This window comes from Acartia tonsa, chromosome 3 (assembly GCF_053477335.1).
Source record: "Acartia tonsa isolate MP-2025a chromosome 3, ASM5347733v1, whole genome shotgun sequence".
Lineage (NCBI taxonomy): Eukaryota > Metazoa > Arthropoda > Copepoda > Calanoida > Acartiidae > Acartia > Acartia tonsa.
The window spans coordinates 15,065,663-15,085,123 of record NC_137262.1 but is presented as its reverse complement, the minus strand read 5'-3'; the positions used below and the strand labels follow the sequence as shown (position 1 = coordinate 15,085,123).

Genomic DNA, 19,461 nt, shown 5'->3' with positions numbered 1-19,461 from the left:
ATCATCTTAATGCTTAAATCTTAAAATAAAATAGACTAAAACTATTCCGGTACCTATTTGAAACTTCCCTTAAGAGAACTTAAACATTCAGAATTTATTGAAAACTAGATTCAGCCATTGTGGACAAGCAATTTTCTAGATCCTTAGCTTAAAAAAAACATTTGGTACATTATATTGTAGGATATTGTTCCATTAACAAAATTAATTTTTCACATGAGAATATCTGAAAATGACCTGACTATTGCGTTCGTACAATGCAAGAAAAAATTAGGTTTAATTCAATCATTGGATTTATTACACCAGATTAACATGCATTTACCTCTAATAAAGAGAAACTTGCAGTTGGCAAAAATAACAATCCCCCCCCATCCACTCCCTTTATCCAGTTCCCTCCTCTCCTACTTATTTTATTATACAGGTTTTATTATATGAAAAGCTTAAGTTGTAATGGAAACAGGGAAGAGAAGAATTTATACAAAATCTTTTGGCAGAAAAATATCCAAATGTTAAAGATAAAACAACCTTAAGCAGTGAAGAAATGTCAGGTAAAATTATTATTATAGTTTATAAAAGTTCTATAAAGAAAAAATTTATAAAAAAGTACCTAGGTATTATATTGAAAATTTTATTTCTTGGAAAGAAAAAAAAAGAAGACCTCTTATTATGTTTTTGCTAATAGAACAGGTTCTGAATCATACTGAAAATTCATGTTTCGTATAATATTATAAACATTTTTGATGAATAATAAGATACAAATCTTAAAATTAATACTAGTTTTGTTGGTCCCAATGACTAATATTTTGCAGTGTACCATTGCGGAATGCTTTCTATAATACGATGCGATAAATTGTTATATTTTTTTTAGTGTACTATGCAAACTTTATGAACGAGCAATGGAGAGCCCATCTACACTATAACAAAGAATGGCAGAAAAGAAATTTTAAGATTATCTTTCTAACTACTGTAGTTTATTTACAAAACTTCTTAAGAAATAGATGATAGGGATAGGTTATTTTGATTAAGTGTTGTTAAAAAATAATTTGATTTCATTGTTAAATATTTACATTATTTATTATAAAAATTTTAGACAAATATTTCTTTTCAGATAATAAAAAAAACAATGTAGATACTGTGACTGTTACATTTTGCTGTAAAAAGCCTAGAAAAGATTTAAATGATTATTCTGCAAGAGAATTTTTATAAGAAAAATTACAATATGGTGAATAGATAAATATTTAGAATAGGTGCTTATAATTTGAAATATTTTAGAAAAATTATTTGTAGTAGAATAACAATTAATCTTTTTAGTCTATGAAAACCATTTTAATTTCTATCTGTCGCTCAAATTTGAAAAATATTTTTAAAATATGACCTGATAGAATTCCCTTAGAACACTTCTTGGTATCAAAATTATTGTTTAATTATAAGCTGTAAAATCCGCCAGAAAATAAAGAAAATCTACAAGAGGAAACAAGATGACCGCAATGTCTGCTATATCCACGAATGGCAACTATGTTGTTGTGTGGGAGTGGGAGAACAGACCAAACAGATGGAGACCCTATAGTCCTGAAGTTACACAGCTATTGGAGAGAGCTCATAATAAGAAACTTAATAGAATTTATTTAAAGGTAACCCTTAATTTCTATGTATCATAGGAAAATGTTATTTCTTATATTTTTCACACACAGAAAATTGCTTTCATGAATATGTATAACTTAAATCAAAATTCAGATTTTATTAATATTTTATATTTTTAGGATGCCGAACCATTGTTAGCAGACTTTTACATTAATATGACCTCCTTTGAACAGGTATGTCTCAATTCTAATGAATTTTAAAAACTAATATTGATTTATTTTATTCTTTAAAAGAAGTTTTCATGTTTTTTCCTGAAATTAAAACTTTTGTAGTTGTTTTATGTAAACAAATATTGCACCAAGCAACGTTAAAAATACATCAAAAATCCTAAATACTTTTTAAAAATGTTTATTTTTATTTAGTGTTGTGAGTCAACGGGTGCTAAATACACAGTGCGCCGTGAATTTTACCCACACACCTCGCCGGCGGGCAGAGGGTTCAAGTGGGAGTGGTCCGGGGAGGAGCCAGGGGACTGGCACACATACGACATGGAGGTCCAGGTGGTTCTGGAGGACGCGTGGACCAAGAAGGAGCAAACTATTGATATTTCCAAGTTTTTTCCTGGGTGCCCGTATATTATGAACTTTTGCAATCTTACACAGGTAAATCAATATGTTTGTTTAAAGACATGGGGTAAATCTTTTTGTTAAAATTGACAAAGTCAAAAAATAAAGTAGGTTGGTCGTAAGGACATACAACCTTTTTTTATTCTAGGGGGGAGGGGGAGGGTAAAAATTAAAATTTTCTGTAGAAAAAAATATGTTTTATAAGGCAGAGGCGAGTCTGCTATTTTTTCGTCTACTTTGTATAATTCTGCATAAAATTATCAGGTAAAAAGAGGACTATCCACGAACAAGAGCAAGTGATTCTAAGCATCTTCCAGCATTGACACATAGTATTTTTTTAGTAAATATACTAGGTTTATGTTTAATATTTGCTTTATCGACTAAAAAGTTAGGTTTCACCATGGTTTTATATGAAAAAACTTTGAAATGTTAAGCATTGTTTGGTGCAATATCATCGAATGTTTTGATGAGTTCAAACTGTTGTTTAAAGGCTTTGACACAAAATAGATTATTGTGATTAAAAATGTATATTTAGAAAAAGGGTTGGTAACTTGTAAACAGTTTAGGTAATTAATATACTTTTGCAATTTACAACATTTGATGCTTTTCTGCAGTGTTATTTTATTTTGTCCTTTAAACTCAACAAAGCATTTGATGATATTGTTTTAAAAATTGCTTTACATTTCAAAGTTTTTTTTATATAAAAACCATGGTGAAACCCAGCTAGCTATAACCAACAAGCAAATTAATTATTTAGCCCTATTTCACCATACTTGCTTAAAACCTGTTTTTTCGAAGATACAATTGTTATTACTAAAACATTCATACTATGGTAATTGATATATTATTAAATGGATATTGCACCAGATTTGCATGTACTCTAATAAAAATATACTTGCATCTGGCTAAAACAACGATACCCCCATCAACATCCTATACCCAACCCCTCCCCTATACTGGATGAACGAACTGACAAATAAATGAGTACTATAAGAAAGATGAAATTTTCATATAAAATAACCATATCCATAAAATTTGACTGTACATATAAATGGACATGATATTTATTTGATTTATTTATTATTGTATGTACAGTGTACACCAAAGAATAAATTTAAAAAAAACCCAAATTGACAACAATTTTCTCCTGTCAATATATCCACATATATTATATCAATTATTGTGATGTGCGTGTTAGATTTTAATTGGTTGTTAATATCGAAGATTTTCTATATTAGATATACAGAGGGAAAAAGTAAAGAAACAACAAGGCCATATAAATGGTTAGATAGTGTATATATTTTGGTGCAAAAGGACAGTTATTTTTTTTATTTAGTTTGCTGTAAAAAGTAACATTTTTTAGGATAACACTTTGCTTAGGTATGTGTATCATGTAAAAAATTATTCCCTTGTATAATGTGAAGCGTATGACATAACATTTTTGTTGTTCTTATAAATGGAAAGAATCCTATATATTTGTTTAAATAAACAAAAAAGTTTACAGTTCGACAGATTAAAAGGCCAGATTGACCATCTAGATCTATTATTTCTATTAAAATAAATCTCTGAAACTAGAATATTTATTTTTTAAGGTGTGTCCAAATGAATAAAAAGGAATTATAAAAATCTTTACCTATATTTCTAAAACTTTTTTTTCTATTTGATTATAGACAGATTTTATATGACAGCATAGCGATCAAAGCCCTCTGAAAATTTTAGCCTCTAAATATTCTAAATTTGGGTACATATATAGCGTTGTGAGAGGCAAAAAATATGAAAGAAAACTAAAAGAGTCACCACTAAAGGAGCACAAAAAAAAAGTGTGGAATAGCTTAATAGTTAGAGGTCAGAATTTTGATCATGATGATTTCAACTTAAAATCTTTTTTATTTTTTTTTTCTGCTTGTGGACAGTCCTTCTTTATTATTCCTACAAACTATTGTCTGCAATCAATATTTTCTTTGTTTACAAATAAAGCTCAATATTATGAGAATGCCGCAATTACCCTATAATTTCTCGATTGTGAAATACAAATTTTGCCCCCCAACGACAGCTGAAAAAGGCAATTTAATAAAGGTTGCGTTATTTTGCCCCCCAAATCAATTTTAGAATTAATTTCCTTGTTGGTTATACCTTATTCCTGGGTGAAACCGAACTTTTTAGTCGATAAAACAGATATTAAACATAAACCTAGTATATTCACAAAAAAAAATTCTATGGATCAATGCTGGAAGATGATTAGAATCACTTGCTCTTGTTCGTGGATAGTCCCCTTTAATTTAAAAAAAAACTTATATTAATTCAGGTTAGAAAAACGTCTGGGTTTGTTCGTCCTATGAGAAGGATTCAACAGGCAGCATATCCTATGATTAGGTTAACTCAGGTAATCTTTTGAGTGCTTTTAGCCCTTTCTTACAAATTCTCTTTCAAGAACAATACCTAAGTACTTAAATTCTTGATATTTCTGGCATAGATTTATATGCTGTATTTATTGATTCAGGGATGACAATCCGAATTTGGTAGGGATTGATCTAACTGGCATCCGATCCTAAATTTTGCTTTCTTAGATTTAACAACTAAATCAAAAAAGGGAGCACAGGGGAAAGGGGAGATAGGTGGTAATTGATTGTTTTTGTACCCTACATTCAGAGTGAATCAATGTCTATTTTACTCTTAAAAACAATATATTAGAAAAGACATGTGATGTCAACATAATTTCTTGGCATAGTATTAGCCAATATTTTTGTTGATTTAGGCCGAAATAGCCGCAATGCTTGGACGCAGGGAGGAACGGCGGAGATTGGCGGAAGAGGAGGTAGAAAGAAGAAATAGAATTAATAAACAAGATAAAAGAAGTAAAAGTAGAGACAGAGCTATTATGGAGCTTAAAGGTATAAAAGTCATAAATAATAAGAACCTAACTATAAAAATATAAAAATATTTATTTTATGCCTATTGTTTAACCACGATTTTTTAGGAAAGAAAACTATGAAGCATTTAGTAAATACTTTATTGGGCAAGGAACACAAGAACTCTTTGTTTGGCCATAAAGATCATAAGGTAAAGTATATTTGAAGGAACATTGATATTGATATTATTTGGCTTCTGAATATCTCTGGAATATGAGAACCTTTGTTAGAAGCTAGTGTACCTTATTCCTATGCTCGCATTATCTTAATATTTAAAGTAGTAAGGTTTTTTTGTCTAGCTCAAAATTTCGTTAACTACTAGACAGATTCAGTTCTCCATTATGTCCATGGATGGTTTTAGGCTTTTTAATTCTTTTATCTAAGTTTGGTTTTATGCTATTTACCTACTTTCTTACTCCTTAGGATGCTAGTAGTTGATAAAATGTTTCAATCAATTATGCCTTGTATCTTATTCTTAACTAATATGAAGGTTAGATTTTTGTATTTTTTAAGGATATCAACGAATCAAGCAAAAGTGATAATAGGCGGAGTCGTGAACGCCGCATGTCCGCCCCAGGATTAGATTCAAATTCCTCTTATTCTACACAGAACCTAATTTCGGCGGATGGTGAAAATGGCAGCAACCATACCTCGCCGCAAAGGCGTCATCAATACGAGTTTAACACAATGAGAAGTGCCCGCCGTATTGGACATCCGTCAATGTCAGAGGCTAGTTTTCCTGTGGCGGCGGGTAACGGCCACGTTAACGGCGGAGTCAATGGAGGCGGCATGCATCCGCCAAACCGTTATCGGAGATTTCAGGCAAAAAGAGTAAAAATGTTGAATAAATACCTACCTAAAATATTACAAGCTTCTAAGAAAAATTAAAACTACACAAACAATATAAAGATCAATTGAAGATTATTTATTGAACTCAAAAGATTTATGCGGAATAGATTTTTTGCTTGTGATAGCCGTATTAGGTATACAGTTTCACTACTACTACCATGGATGTTCAAGGGGGTGGTAAAGGGGTGATTCCCCCCCCCCCCATATAAAATTTACCTCTATCTTGCGGGTGCCATTTTACCTCCCAATTAAAAGTTACAATTCCTCAAAAAAAATTTACCCCCCCCCCCAAAAAAAAAAAAAATATAAAAAGGCTAGGACACCCTTGTATACTACTACTTTGTCTAGTGGAGAAACGTTTTTTTGCTCAATATAACTATTTGACACTTTTTTTATACATTAGGACTCCTCCTTCTCTTCATTCAGTGACACTGGATCCATGGTGCGCAGGCCCTCTATAGATACCATATCAACGTATCTCAGCCACGAATCCATGCTCAGACAGCACAGATATGGTTATGCAGCTTCATCAAGGAACGGGTCATATTACAATGAAAGCTTGGGCAGTCAGGTATTTTTATCTTAATTTTATGTGTTTTTTTTCTGGGATCTAAAGGGATAACTTTAAGGCGATGGCCGATAAATTGATGTATAATACATCCTCAATGAGGATAAACAAGATTACCTCTTTTGAAGATTAAAATTATTTGTTAAAACGTTTTGAATTAACCAATCACAATTCAGTAAAAGTCCCCAAAGTTTTTAATGTACATATAAAATAACGTAGTTGCAAAACTTTGGGGACTAGTGTAATAAATAGGCCAATATCCACTCCCTCCCTGGTATTTCCCTTTAAGCTATTTTAAGCTATTTTTTAATGGAGGTTAATATAATTTCAAAATTTTTGAATTCATAACAGAAAATGTTTAGAAAACGTAGGTGTATTGTAATTATTTCTATTGTTAAAATGTAATATAAATAATAATATGAGATCAGTTTTGCATCAAATAATACCTAATCTTTTTATTGGTTTACTTTACTGTGAATTTTCATTAGCTCTATATTTGCACATTATTTTGTTTCTTAATTATCGTAGTTGCACATTACACAAATCAAAGCGTAAAATTGAGATTCATTTATTTATTTAGTAGTCTTTTATACTTGGGTGTAGCGATTTTTTTGCAGATACATCACTCCCTTTCAATTCCCCATCACTTCCAATTTCTTACCCTTTACCGTTTCCATCCCTTTACTTATCCTTCACAAATTAGCCCTTTTTTAAGATCAACGTAAAAACAAATAACCAAAAAAGGGAAAATCAATTTGCTGTAAAATAAAGTAAATAAAAAAATCAGTTTAAACCTTCGTATTGTTTGGTAGTTAAGATCACGTTAACCACTGAACTGTAAGTCTTAGGATGGTTTTAGGCTATTTTTATCCCATTGGTCGCAGTCACTTGTCGTATTTATAAATTGATAATATAAAAACGTATTTTTATTAAGGAATTACTGGACCTGTATGGAGATGAAGAGGACAGTGTATTTACAGAGGACAGCAATGAGGACGGAGGACGTTTAACTTTCCGGTAAACAAAAAAAAATCCGCAATATTCGATTGTCTGATATAATAAATATAGGAAATTGCTTTAAAAAACAAATGTACTTTTTTTTCATACCTAGTTTAAACGATATAAATACTCCATGACTAGGTATTAAAAACGCTGTAGGTAGATTGGAAATTAATGTTTAAAAAATTTAAATTAACGCTTAAAAATCATAATGTATTCGAATTTTTGTATAAACACCAATATTTACAATAATAATATTTCCAGGTATAGACCCCCACCTTCTTCTAACAGTAGAAACCATTCCAGATCATCTTACAGGCTCAACGCTATCAGTAATTCAGCTCACAAAATTAATACACTAGCCAGGTATCTAATTCTTCTTTTTCATAAACTTTTAATACTTTTTCCTAGGATATTTAAATAAATTTTTTCTTCTTTCAATTCATTTAAAATTCATTACCTACATTTTCTGTTTTAGATCAAACCCTAGGCTTGAGGCAATTGGCCGGTCAGATCCACGCCTAAACACAATCGGCCGATCGCCGGTCAGCAACGGTCACCGCCAATACAACCACCATACAATTGACCGGTTGGGTCGGTCATCCCCTATGGGTCTCGATAAAATGGGATTGGAGATTTCTAGTAATATACTTGGTGGAAGTACTCATGGGCTTGATTCTGTCGGAGGGGCCAGTTGTAGGCTGCTTGGTGGTAGTACCAGCAGGGTCGAGGGTTTCATGGGACCCCCGCAGACGCCAAGCAAACGGCGACTGTTTGACTATGAGGAAGAAGAGGCGGAGTTTACACTTACAAGTACACCTAACAGAGGAGATAGGTAAACTTTTTCTTCTGTCCAATACGTTATGAAGGATTTTTTTAAAAATCTATTGAGAAATGAAGGTTCTTGATTTATTATAATTATAAATTTTTTTTTAGAACCCGGATGTCAGGGAGAAGTATCAGCATGTCTGGAACTCGTGTCTTGTCTGATCCAACCTTGTCCTTCAATCGTCCCTTCCCACCAGCAGTCAGCATTCATCAGCATAGCAATAGTGACGTCATCAGTGCCCGTAGTGCTCTCCAGGTTAGCAGAGGCATGACAAGACCATACAGCCAAGATCTTTCAGATTTGCAGGTAAGAAGTTAATAACAGTGAGAAGTACAATTCCTATGGACAAAAAGTAAAAAAATAACTTTCATTCCACGTCACGCGATTACAATTAAAAAATTGAAATTACCTTTTATCACTCTTACTATAAATGCTATTTTTAAAGGATTAAATACTTATTCAATTCATCTTAATATATGTGCCATGAAGTACAATTTGTATTTGAAGTTTTTTTTTCGATAAATAGTAAATACATATAGGACCAGGTAATAGAATAAACAATTTTATAGAAAATATCTTCTGAAAATAAAACTCTTATAGGAATCATTTGAACGTGAGCTTTACGTTAACCAGCGCCAGTTGTCAGACGAGATAGAAACACACAACCAGCAACAGCTTAATATGTCAACATCTACGGCTGGACCTGGAGACCAACGGCGGCGAAAGCACCGTTATCACTATATTGACGAAGATAGATCCGGCTCTGTGAGTCCAATTGATCCAACCTTGTCTGAGGTTATTTTAATGAATCCATTACCAATGCCACCTAAACACTACCTCGGCTCTCAACAGTCTCTGCCTAGCAGCCACTATGGAGGTAATTTTAGTTCATTTTTTTGTCACTAGAGGTGCCACATTTCTTGTGATTTTTAAAATTAAATGTTATTCTAGAAATATTAAATTTTTTTTAATGATTTTGAACTGGGTATTATTCCAGGTTCAATAGGATCTCCAGAGAAAGAAAGACCTGGATCCCTGGCATCCTCTCATCAATCTCTGGGAAGACCTACCAGTAGGTTACATACACCTACTCAAGGTATGATACAATGTAGGGACAATAAGACAATGATGGATGAATTGATATAGATCCCCAATGATGATCATGAAATTATTTCGTTTGGGTCAAAAATAATGGATAAAAGTTTAGGGAGGGGGGAACGTCCCCCACTCGTGAGTTCCAAAAGAAAATGTAAAAAAATTTCTCTAGGGTTGGTGGAGGTACCCCCCTAAAAAATGTCATAACCTTCCTAGGACCTATGAGAAGCAACACTATAATGTAAAACCATAGGTATAATTCCAGCAATTAGCGAAATCCCTGGGTACAACTACAAACACACAGATTATAGATAGAAATTCAACCTGTTACTTTTGTACATGGATTGAATTTAAAGGTTATGGAAAGAAGCCAGTGCCCGCCCCACGAACAGTTCTAAATACCTCCTCAGCCTCTACCTCCCCAACCAAACAGCCCCTGCTGCCACCTTCCCCACCCACCTCTAAGGTTCCTGCCTCACCCCCTCCTTCACAAAATCCCCCACCTCCTATGGTTATGAATTCACCTCATGTAGAGAAACTAGTTCTAAGGTGAGAATAAAAAAAAGTTTTCTCGATATTTTAAAAGATACTTCAATAATTTTTATGTTTATTATTTTTTTTTTACATAAATAAACTAAAATGAAAAGTATGGTATGCTAAAAACAAGTGTACGTACAAATGTATTAAATCTGTAGTTTCTGTCTTGTGACATTTGTTTTTCCATCTATAGCATATTTGATATAGTTTAGTTAAAACTTTAAACTTTTATCATTTTTTTTTATATATGAATTGTGTTAAAGTTTTATCTTAGGTTTGATTAGATTAACCTAATTTTGCATGGCGACATCTAAGTAAAACTATCTAGGATTTTAAAAAAGGAGATATGTATTGTTTTGCACAATCGGAAGATTTTCTCTTCATTTCAAAATCAATTTTTGATAAAAAAAAATAAGAAGAAACAAATGTTTGTTACATTAAATCTTCTAAATTCTGTTACAACTTCTTTAATTTGAAATTAATTACAATAAGCATTTTATTTTTACCTGAGACCATGCTTTAAAAATTCTAGAGATTAATTCAGAGATGTCCCCCTAGTAATTTTGTCTCACTATTGCGTTCAATTAGTAAATTTGCCGGTGTACCGCCAAATTTACTAATTAAAAGAGTACATGTTTGAAAAAGGATAAAAACCCCTGAGGTGAATACTTAAAAAACTTTTGCCCCACTAAAATCAGTGAGGCAAAATAAGAATTTAGAGGGGATAATTTTGCGTCGCAAAAATTTTAGTGAGGGAAACTGATTTTAGTGGGGCAAAAGTTTTTTTAAGAATTCACCTCTGTTCTCGTAAATTAGCTTTTGCTTAAGTATTCTCTTTTTACATGGTTTTTCCAATTAATTTTCATTATTAAATTATATCTATATCTTTAGTTTGTCTGAATTTGTACGCGACGAGGATGAAGTGGATGGAAGTTGTCAAATATGTTCAGCTTCTCTGATATCTAAATCTAAATATTCAAGGTAGAAGATTGGTTTTTATTATATTTCTTATTACTTAGGGTTTTAATTAGGCATCTTTTAACAGTAAATCAAATTAAAGAAAAATTACATGGTAAATTACAACATTTTAGACTACAGAATAGTATTTGAAACGAGAATTACTTTCCACTTATTTATATGGCTGTTTAAATTAAGATTCTGCCCTTTTAACAATTTTCATAATATTACTTGTTACTTTAAAATCTGCTAAATATTCTAACTAAAAATTTGTCTTTAGAAATCAAGAAACTGGTTTGGATCCTGATAGCCGCGTTATTTCCCTGGAAAAGTGTGGACATAGATTTCATCTTATTTGTGTTAAAATTCTTACAGGTTGATAAATTTGACACCTATCATTTTATTTTCTGGTCTAACATTATTATTATTTTGAAAATTCATGCATGACCTCTGTCTGAAAGTCCTATCTTTGTATAATAATGAGTTGTGTATATTTTAAGCCAAGGCATTCCCCTAACTATTATTTAATTTGTCACATTAGAAATAGCAACAAGAGGAACCATTTTTAACATCTTTATTTGTTAATACTAGGTGTTGGATCGAGGTTTTTAATAATAAGCCAAGACTGATATACATTGAGGGAAAGCAACAAAACATTTTATTCTTTAGAAATGATTACAAACAAGTTTCTTTTTATTCTAGAAAACCAGAATCCTGAATTTGGATGCACCTACCTGGAGTGTCCGTCCTGCGGGCAGATCCTGGGGGACAAGTTCGGGGACCAACCGGAAACGGGCATCATGTCATACAAAGTTATTCCCAAAGGTCTTCCAGGTTTTGAGGTGAATTACTTTTATTTTCATTAAATTTGTATATTTCTTGCACTAAATAGTGATACTTACTCAAAATATACTCAGATTCTACAATAATTTTTTTTGTCAGGATTATCACAGTATCCAGATAACCTACAACTTCCAGAATGGAGTACAAAATAGTCAACATCCACATCCAGGTATAAACATTTGTTTGTTCAAACATTTCTTACGATTTTATTTGCTGATTTATGATCATAACTTAAATACAAAACAATTAATGTTTAAAAATTTATAGGAAAACCCTTTATCGCGATTGGCTTTCCTCGAACTGCTTTTCTACCTGATACCGAGCTTGGACGCAGGATCCTGAACCTGCTGGAGAAGGCATTCAATGCCGGGCATACTTTCACAGTTAGCCCTGCGGGAGACATTGTATGGTCTGTTATACCTCATAGGTAAGATTTTTAGTTGTAATACGATTTTAAAATCCCATTAATTTTAATTTCCTCAATTGAAGTGTCTTGGTTGAATTATAATTTTTATTTGTTTTAGGACTGAATTTTCTGGAGATGTTATGACTAATGGATTTCTAGACGAAATACTGAACAGTCTAAACCAAATTGGCATTTATTCTTAAAGATTATAATACGAAACATTACGTTTTACTTAGCTATAAAATTATTTGCCGTAGTTGCTCAATTATACCTTCATGAAACCCAACTAAATTATTTCTAATCTTAGAAAATAACTTATTTTTTATTTTATTGCAAAAAAACGAAAATTTAAGTGATATCTTTATCTTCTTGCTCAGTTTTATAACAATTAAATATTAGAATTTAGTTTTCTTCCTATTCTTTACTTTTATGTGTAAATATTCTACTATTGTACCTGTTCAAAGAACTTTGTTTTAACTGATCTCTTTTATATTACTATGTGTTAATAGTTATTTTAATACCAGTACTTGTTAATAACTTGTTACCTTAAAGTTAAATGTAAATAAGTGTGTTTATTGTATAGTTTTATACTTTTATTATAGAAAATTTTGTTCTATGTAGAAATGAAAATGATTTGGGAATTTCAATCAAATAGGAACGTTTTCCCTGAAAGTGACTTGTTGAACATAGAACTCTCTCTCCCAATTTTATTTGCAAACAAGGGTGGGTTAAATTTTTGTTTGTTTATTACTTCTGGTTAGGTTAGTTTAGGTTATATTGGGTATTTGGCATAGGTAGCCTCGCATGGTTAGGGCACCGCAGATAAAGGCCCGGCATTATTTATGAATAGGGAAAAGCTAACCCTTACCACTGTATTTCCAATTTATCAAAAATAAGAAAGAAAGGGGGGGGGGGGGTTCTTTACTCGACGAGCACTTTGAGGGAAGGAAAGGACCCAATTAAGATACCTTAACTTGACAATTAATATACAAACAGTGAGATTTCATCAATTTTAATTGCAGAGAAACATGAATATGTAAGAATAAAATATTTGAGGAAATTTACTTATTCCTTGTGTTGAAACAGTTGGGATAAATTGGAGGATTTTTCTACTGGGGTGATTTACAATGCCGCCCCAAAGGAGGCTGAAGCCACAGTCCTTGGAGGATATAAGTTTGCAGGCCTATATCAGTCTACTAAAGGTAAGATTATTTGATCAAAGAGCTTTTTTAAGACGGCGGCTATGCACTGATACAGCCCAAAACCCGTCAATTAATGGCGATTAAGCCGCTTTTTAGGTGTCTTTTTGGAAAGGGAATTTAACTGTAAAATAGGAGTAGAACTCTAAAATTTGGCATGGCAGCTGCTTCAATGGGGCATAAGTCACGTGTATTTGTAAAAACGGCGGCAGAACTTGTGTTCCCACTTTTCTCGCCAAATTATACAATTTTAAATCATTTGAAACAAACTTTTTTTCCCTTCATTGTTAAATGAAATAATTGAACTGGGTTTTATCCTCTTGGGATTTTTTTCTTTCAATTTTAAAAATTTGAGTACCCTTATTTACTGATCTTAATGAATATAAAATATGTTAGGTACTTTTTATTAGCTATTGACGTTAATTAAATTGAAAAAATGTTTTGGTTGGTTTACTTTCTTCCTACACAGTATCAAAGCCGTATTTAGACTACTTCTCAAGAAATCTCTTTATTTTTACAGGTTTCATTTCCCTGCTTTCTTTTGTAGACATTTATATTTGGATAACTTTTGGGGTAATAAGGCCCCAGCACATTATATCGTCTAACCTTTTTCATAAAGGGAGGGGGCATTTACTTAATGATCCCGTAAAACAAAGTGTTTAGTTCATTTACAAACAACCTAGACAGCTATGAACTAATGGCTTCCTATAAATAAGTAAACAGTGGCTCACTTTGCACACCCTAAAATGACAGTCAGATATATTTTTTTATAAAGGTCAATTCTAACATGTCTAAATTAACGAAAAGAGCTAACCGAATTATAGAAAACCTTCGTTTAAGAAATCAAACAAATATTTTTGCATTTTTCGTTGATCGTGCAGCTCCTCCATAGTTAAAGTATGAACGTACGTCACTCTGTCCGACTGTTACAATTACTTATTAAAGATTAAGATGTAAAATTATAAAAAGAAAATAAAACGGATAGGTACTACCTTAATAATTCAAAATTAGCTAGGAGATGATTGTATATTTTTATATTGCCTAATTGGATTTTTAAAGGATCTTTAAAATATGACTGAATCATTAAAATAAAATGTTTTCTTTTCACGTTTAATAACAACATATTAAAATTATAGATTATCTAATTTCAGCCACAAAATTTTCTTTTTCCTCAATTAAAGTATCCTGATTGATAACGCAATCATTTTCTTATTTCCTTAATTATATTCATAATATTTTTCTATCTCGACATCATTTTTCCTCAAATTTTCAAAATTGAAAATAAATCCTAAGAGGATAATACCACATATCCTAAATATTATATTATGTTTTCCTAAAAAAACAAGAACTATTTAAGTACGCCAGAGTCATATGTTATACTTGAAAAATATGAATATAGTTATGTTTTTTGAAATAAGGCATTTTGATGGCACTAAAGTCCTCTAAAACATTGGCCTTCATCTGGTTTGTCTGTATGAATGCATGTCAGTTCGACAGTCAGAAATTTAGCATGTTTTAGAGATTTTAAGGGGGGGGGGGGGTGTTTTGGTCCTACCCCAAACATAGGAGTCCTAAACGTCGGAGTTGACATTGCTTAAGTAAAACCTAGGAGTGTCCGCTATTTTTATAATATGACAATTTTGAAATTTTTTTTATACCCCTGTCTACAAAATAATGACTATGGCCGCAGCGCTCAGCCCCCTAGCCTGTCTAGCCGCATCGCTTGGATAATGCTTAGATATCATATATCAACGCAGAGAAATTATTATAAACCAGATTCATTAAAACTGCTTTTAATGGGTAAAAAGTGATTTGGAGACTAGTGATGGGAATCCGGATCTGGAATCCGCCCAATTTTCGGCCAATTTTGGAATCCGAATCCGGATCCGGAATCCGTTTTTTATAGCGGATTCCGGATTCTAAATTGGTAGGCTAAAATTACCGTCTTGAGTTTTTTCTTACAACTCCCTCTTAATTTTTTTTCTACATAACAAATTTTTATAATTACTAATGTGATGTAAATGTTTTAGTTATGCTGGAAGTCAACACTTTAAACAAATCAAGGCTTCAACCAAGTAACATAGTGATAAATTAACGAAAAAAGCTATCCCTCTGTGACGGACGGCCTTTTAAAATACTGCTAAAATCCGGAATCCGAATCCGGAATCCGCAAGAATCCGTCACTTTTTTTGACGGATTCCTTCAGAATCCGGAATCCTAATCCGGCCTAAAAATTCGACGGATTCCCATCCCTATTGGAAACATTATAAGATTTTCTCTACATTTAAGTTTTTATACAATTTTTAAATGTACTTACCTACCTCTTTTATATGTTTTTAAAAAAATATTCAATTATACTATATTTTAATTAAAACATCGGAGCGCAGCTCCAAGTTCATCAGATATTCAAGTTTCTATGAAAACTAATCTTGTTTTAATATGGAAAATTGCATAAGTTTTTGGTACATTAGAGTTTTAATGTAAAACTGTATATACAATGTTTGTTTTTTTAATTAATCACTACTGCCATTTTTTAAAGCGAGTATTAATTTAATAAGTTTGGGGCTGAAAGGGAATTACAATGAATAATGTTTTCAAAATATAGACTATTTTCATCAATTTAATCATATAGTATTATTTATCATTGGGATGAAAATGTTATTTACCACAGATCCATAGAAATCTTAAACTGGAAGCTTGATGAAGATTTACTTCTATCCCTGTAGGGAAGGGGGGGGGGGTTTAATGCAACCATCTCGTAATAAATGTATAAATGGCACTTAGAATTCGAATTTCGATCTGAAATTTTGCATGGGTAATCCTTGGTAGGTCTATTTTCCCTAAATCGAACAAAAAGTTGGAAAAATAACGGCTAACAGCTAGCGGCTCAGCAGTTTAGTCATTTTTTGGTCTATTTTTAATGCAAATCATCACGAAACCTAACTCCACATAATGCTATTTTCTGCTCCAAAATGTTTTTAAACGGTTCTAGCCGGTAGTTGCTGGTACTAGAAATCTAAAAATGTTGTTTTTGTATCATTTCACATGATTTAAATCAAAAATATGTTTCAAAAAGTTGATTCCTACGTAATTTATGACAGATTTGCCAAAAAAAAAGCCAAAAAACGGCTAAACGGCTGAGCCGTTAGCCGTTACTTTTTCAACTTTTTTGTTCGATTTAGGGAAAACAGACCTACCAAAGATTACTCATGCAGAATTTTAGATCGAAATTCTAATTCTAAGAGCCATTTATACATTGATTACGAGATGGTTGCATTAAACCCCCCCCCCCCCTTTATTTGTACCACTTTAGAAAATAGAATTAATATGCTTACTATTTAGAATGAGACAGAGTTACTATTCCATCTGAGGGCCTATGCTCCCAAATCAATACTAGTTAATAGGGTCTCTCCAGATATTCTTTACAGGTATATATTTAGTATTTGAGTGATTTGTATAAAAAAGCTTAATAACAAAGTAAAAATGTTTAGTGTTTTCCACCAGTAAAATATAATTTCAATAACTTTATTTATAAATTGACTTATTGTAAAATGTTGATCATAACCAAGAAGTAAAAAGAGAGGGGTAGTTTTCTGGTAAAATCCGTAAAGGTTATGTGTTATAAGTAAAAAACAGTAGTAGAACGATAAAAATTTATGTTAACTTTTTTAAATAAAAAAAATTTGTCTATAGGTAGTTCTTTCCATAAGAAATACACATATTTAGTGAATATTTTATCGTTCTACTACTATTTTTGGGTATAGTCCTTTCCACGACATCCCTTCATAAGGAGCGATTCTTCGTATTTTTCACAGTAGCTTTTCTCCTATTTCTAGCCCCTGCTGGGGGCTCTAACCCTGCGGGGCCAATTACCTAACCCTGTGGGGCAATCACCTAACACAATATAACCTAACCTAACCTAAAATAACCTATAAAAAGCCATTTTAAAAATACGAAGAATCGCTCCTTATGGAGGGATGTCGTGGAAAGGACTATACCCCTATTTTTAAGCCTTAAACACACACCGTTACGGATTCTACCAGAAACCTACCCCTCTCTTTATAGATCCTATTTATTATACTTGCGGCTTCGCCCCTAGCCTCTAGGGGCTTTGCCTCAAGAGGTGATAAAAAATAATTAAGGTGAAATTCGTAAAAGGACCAGGGAAATCTTTTGCAAAAAAAGGACCAAGGAAATCTTCTGCAAAAAAAGGACCAAGGAAATCTTCTGCAAAAAAAATGGAGTGGGATTTTTTTGTTTTTGGGGGGGATGGGGGTGTCCCACCCCCCAAGAAAATAGCCTAAAACCACCACAGAACCAGTAGGAATACCCTGAAGAGAAGAATCCAATCGGTTCAGTGGTTACCGAGATCTTAAGCTTCAGACGGACGGACAGACGGATGGACGGACAGACGGACGGACGGATGGACGGACAGACATTCTACTTTGTATTATAGATGAGAATTGGTTTATACTATTTGAATTTAGATATAATAAATACATTTTTATTATTAGACGATTAGAGACACAGTTTACAAGCGGTTGCTATGGAATACTTCAGGTTAGAATAGTTCATATTGTACTTTAAAATCTGCCTGTATCCTATCGAACAAAGCAGCAGGATGTCTATCTATCTATGTGTATGTCCAATAAGATCTGAATGGCTTGACCGATCGTTCAACAATTTTTATAGAAGGTTCAAGTTGGCCCATAGAAGGTTTTCTGCTGTTTGAAGGGGGGGACTGAGTTATGCTATATTTCTTGGAGATGTTGTCTCCATAAAAATCCCCTCCTCGAGAAATGGGTAGTATAGTACTATCCCCTACTATACCCTCCCCTATTTACCTATTCAAGAATACATTACAATTATCTATCCTATTTTTAAAAGCGAAGCTTTTATTTAATTAGGGTCGGTCTGTACGTCCGTAACGGTCCACGGATAGCTTTTTTCGTTAATTTAGGCATGTTAGAATTGTCCTATCGATTTCAAACTTTGCATGGTGATTCCTGTAGTAGTTAAGTACGATTTAGAAAGCGTAGCAACTCTATAATCATTACCAGGATGTCGGTCAGTTCATTTTAAACATGTTGAGTTTTTTACTTTTTCAACAACAAATTTTTATGTTATCTAATTATCCCATTGATCTGATTTTTGGTATACTGATTTCTGGGACAACAAAGTACAATATTATAAGGGAAGCAACTCTATAATATAGTCCTAAAAATGTAAGTATGTAATTATAAGTTATTCTGTATTAAGCAGTTTTTCAACAAATTTACTCACAATTTTGCTTCGACTCTTATACATTTATATTCTGGTTATTCAGTTCTGACACTTTAGAAGTGTTAATGTCCGTTTGTCCTACCTTTTCACTGCTTCGCCTTTATGGATGTTGTCATCCTTGTTACTATATAAAACAATCATGTTAAGCTAAATTAAAAGCTAGGCATAAAGTATTTATTAATGTTATTTTTTTTGTAAGCTTGCTAGAACCTAGCAATCTGAAAGTTTATTTACCATTAAAAAAACATTTTATATTCTAAGATTGATTTGTGGGGATTCTTACAGTTTATTAATGAATTGCGACCGGATATACATAATATAAAAGAGCATATACTACCATTGAACATTATATAAATCTTGACGTAAAATCCTTATGTTTTTGTTTCTCACCTTTTATTTGTATGGTTTGATTATTGAAACTATGAAAAGGCTCCGAGTGCTTCCTTTTCATTATCTAATAGTTGAAAAGAGAAAATATCGGCACTTGCGTCAAGAAATTGATACGGGACTCTGTTTGTACTTGTAGGGCTTTGGAGGTTCCTTATATTATTAATCGTAGAGCTATCTCGCCTTTAAACTAAACTTTTATGTTAGATTATTCATCTTTTAATGTTATTAAAGATCACGCTTAAGATGCTTCTATTAGAAGGCGCAAGTCGTTCCACTTTAAATTTTTGTTTTAAATTTTTTTTAAAACCTGAGGGTATTTTCCAGGGGTTATTTCCCTTGAGGTTAGGGAAGGGGAGGGTTGAGGTTGATAAACTATAATATATACTATAGTAT

General features: G+C 32.3%; 3 protein-coding genes across 5 annotated transcripts in view; all 3 read left to right on the top strand.

The window, feature by feature from the left end:
• The window catches only part of Coa8 (Cytochrome c oxidase assembly factor 8), a 2,260-nt gene extending 1,041 nt beyond the window's left edge, over positions 1-1,219 (top strand). Inside the window, exons 4-5 of the mRNA XM_080152850.1 lie at positions 459-545; positions 866-1,219. Coding sequence (XP_080008976.1) covers positions 459-545; positions 866-999 — 221 coding nt within the window. The 3' untranslated portion in view covers positions 1,000-1,219. The remainder of the gene's footprint in view (positions 1-458; positions 546-865) is intronic.
• LOC145313425 (uncharacterized) lies at positions 1,009-13,223 on the top strand. Of its 3 annotated transcripts, XR_013877330.1 has the most exons (23): positions 1,009-1,244; positions 1,445-1,628; positions 1,758-1,811; positions 2,001-2,240; positions 4,510-4,587; positions 4,960-5,095; positions 5,182-5,264; positions 5,627-5,935; positions 6,366-6,533; positions 7,465-7,547; positions 7,794-7,895; positions 8,008-8,364; positions 8,466-8,664; positions 8,959-9,235; positions 9,356-9,454; positions 9,810-10,002; positions 10,882-10,971; positions 11,228-11,322; positions 11,650-11,789; positions 11,890-11,959; positions 12,058-12,217; positions 12,315-12,868; positions 13,139-13,223. XR_013877330.1 is itself a non-coding variant. In XM_080152837.1 (22 exons), exons 2-22 carry the CDS (start codon positions 1,476-1,478, stop codon positions 12,397-12,399), a joined length of 3,171 nt encoding a protein of 1,056 aa, XP_080008963.1. In that variant the 5' UTR covers positions 1,009-1,244; positions 1,445-1,475; the 3' UTR covers positions 12,400-12,929. The 3 variants fall into 3 exon arrangements, 1 of the variants encoding a protein (XP_080008963.1); XM_080152837.1 differs by lacking the exon at positions 13,139-13,223 and having other exon boundaries at positions 12,315-12,929; XR_013877331.1 differs by lacking the exon at positions 1,009-1,244 and having other exon boundaries at positions 1,429-1,628.
• LOC145314291 (uncharacterized) overlaps positions 13,186-19,461 on the top strand; it is a 24,698-nt gene continuing 18,422 nt past the window's right edge. The window contains exons 1-3 of the mRNA XM_080154146.1: positions 13,186-13,398; positions 16,738-16,823; positions 17,910-17,955. Coding sequence (XP_080010272.1) covers positions 13,324-13,398; positions 16,738-16,823; positions 17,910-17,955 — 207 coding nt within the window. The 5' untranslated portion in view covers positions 13,186-13,323. The remainder of the gene's footprint in view (positions 13,399-16,737; positions 16,824-17,909; positions 17,956-19,461) is intronic.

Bases quoted from the DNA above. Each gene is read 5' to 3' on its own strand.
- LOC145313425 (XM_080152837.1), top strand. From the start codon at position 1,476: ATGACCGCAATGTCTGCTATATCCACGAATGGCAACTATGTTGTTGTG. The intron at 5,265-5,626 runs GTAAAGTATATT...GTATTTTTTAAG, and splicing joins TTGGCCATAAAGATCATAAG to GATATCAACGAATCAAGCAA. The intron at 9,455-9,809 runs GTATGATACAAT...TTGAATTTAAAG, and splicing joins GTTACATACACCTACTCAAG to GTTATGGAAAGAAGCCAGTG.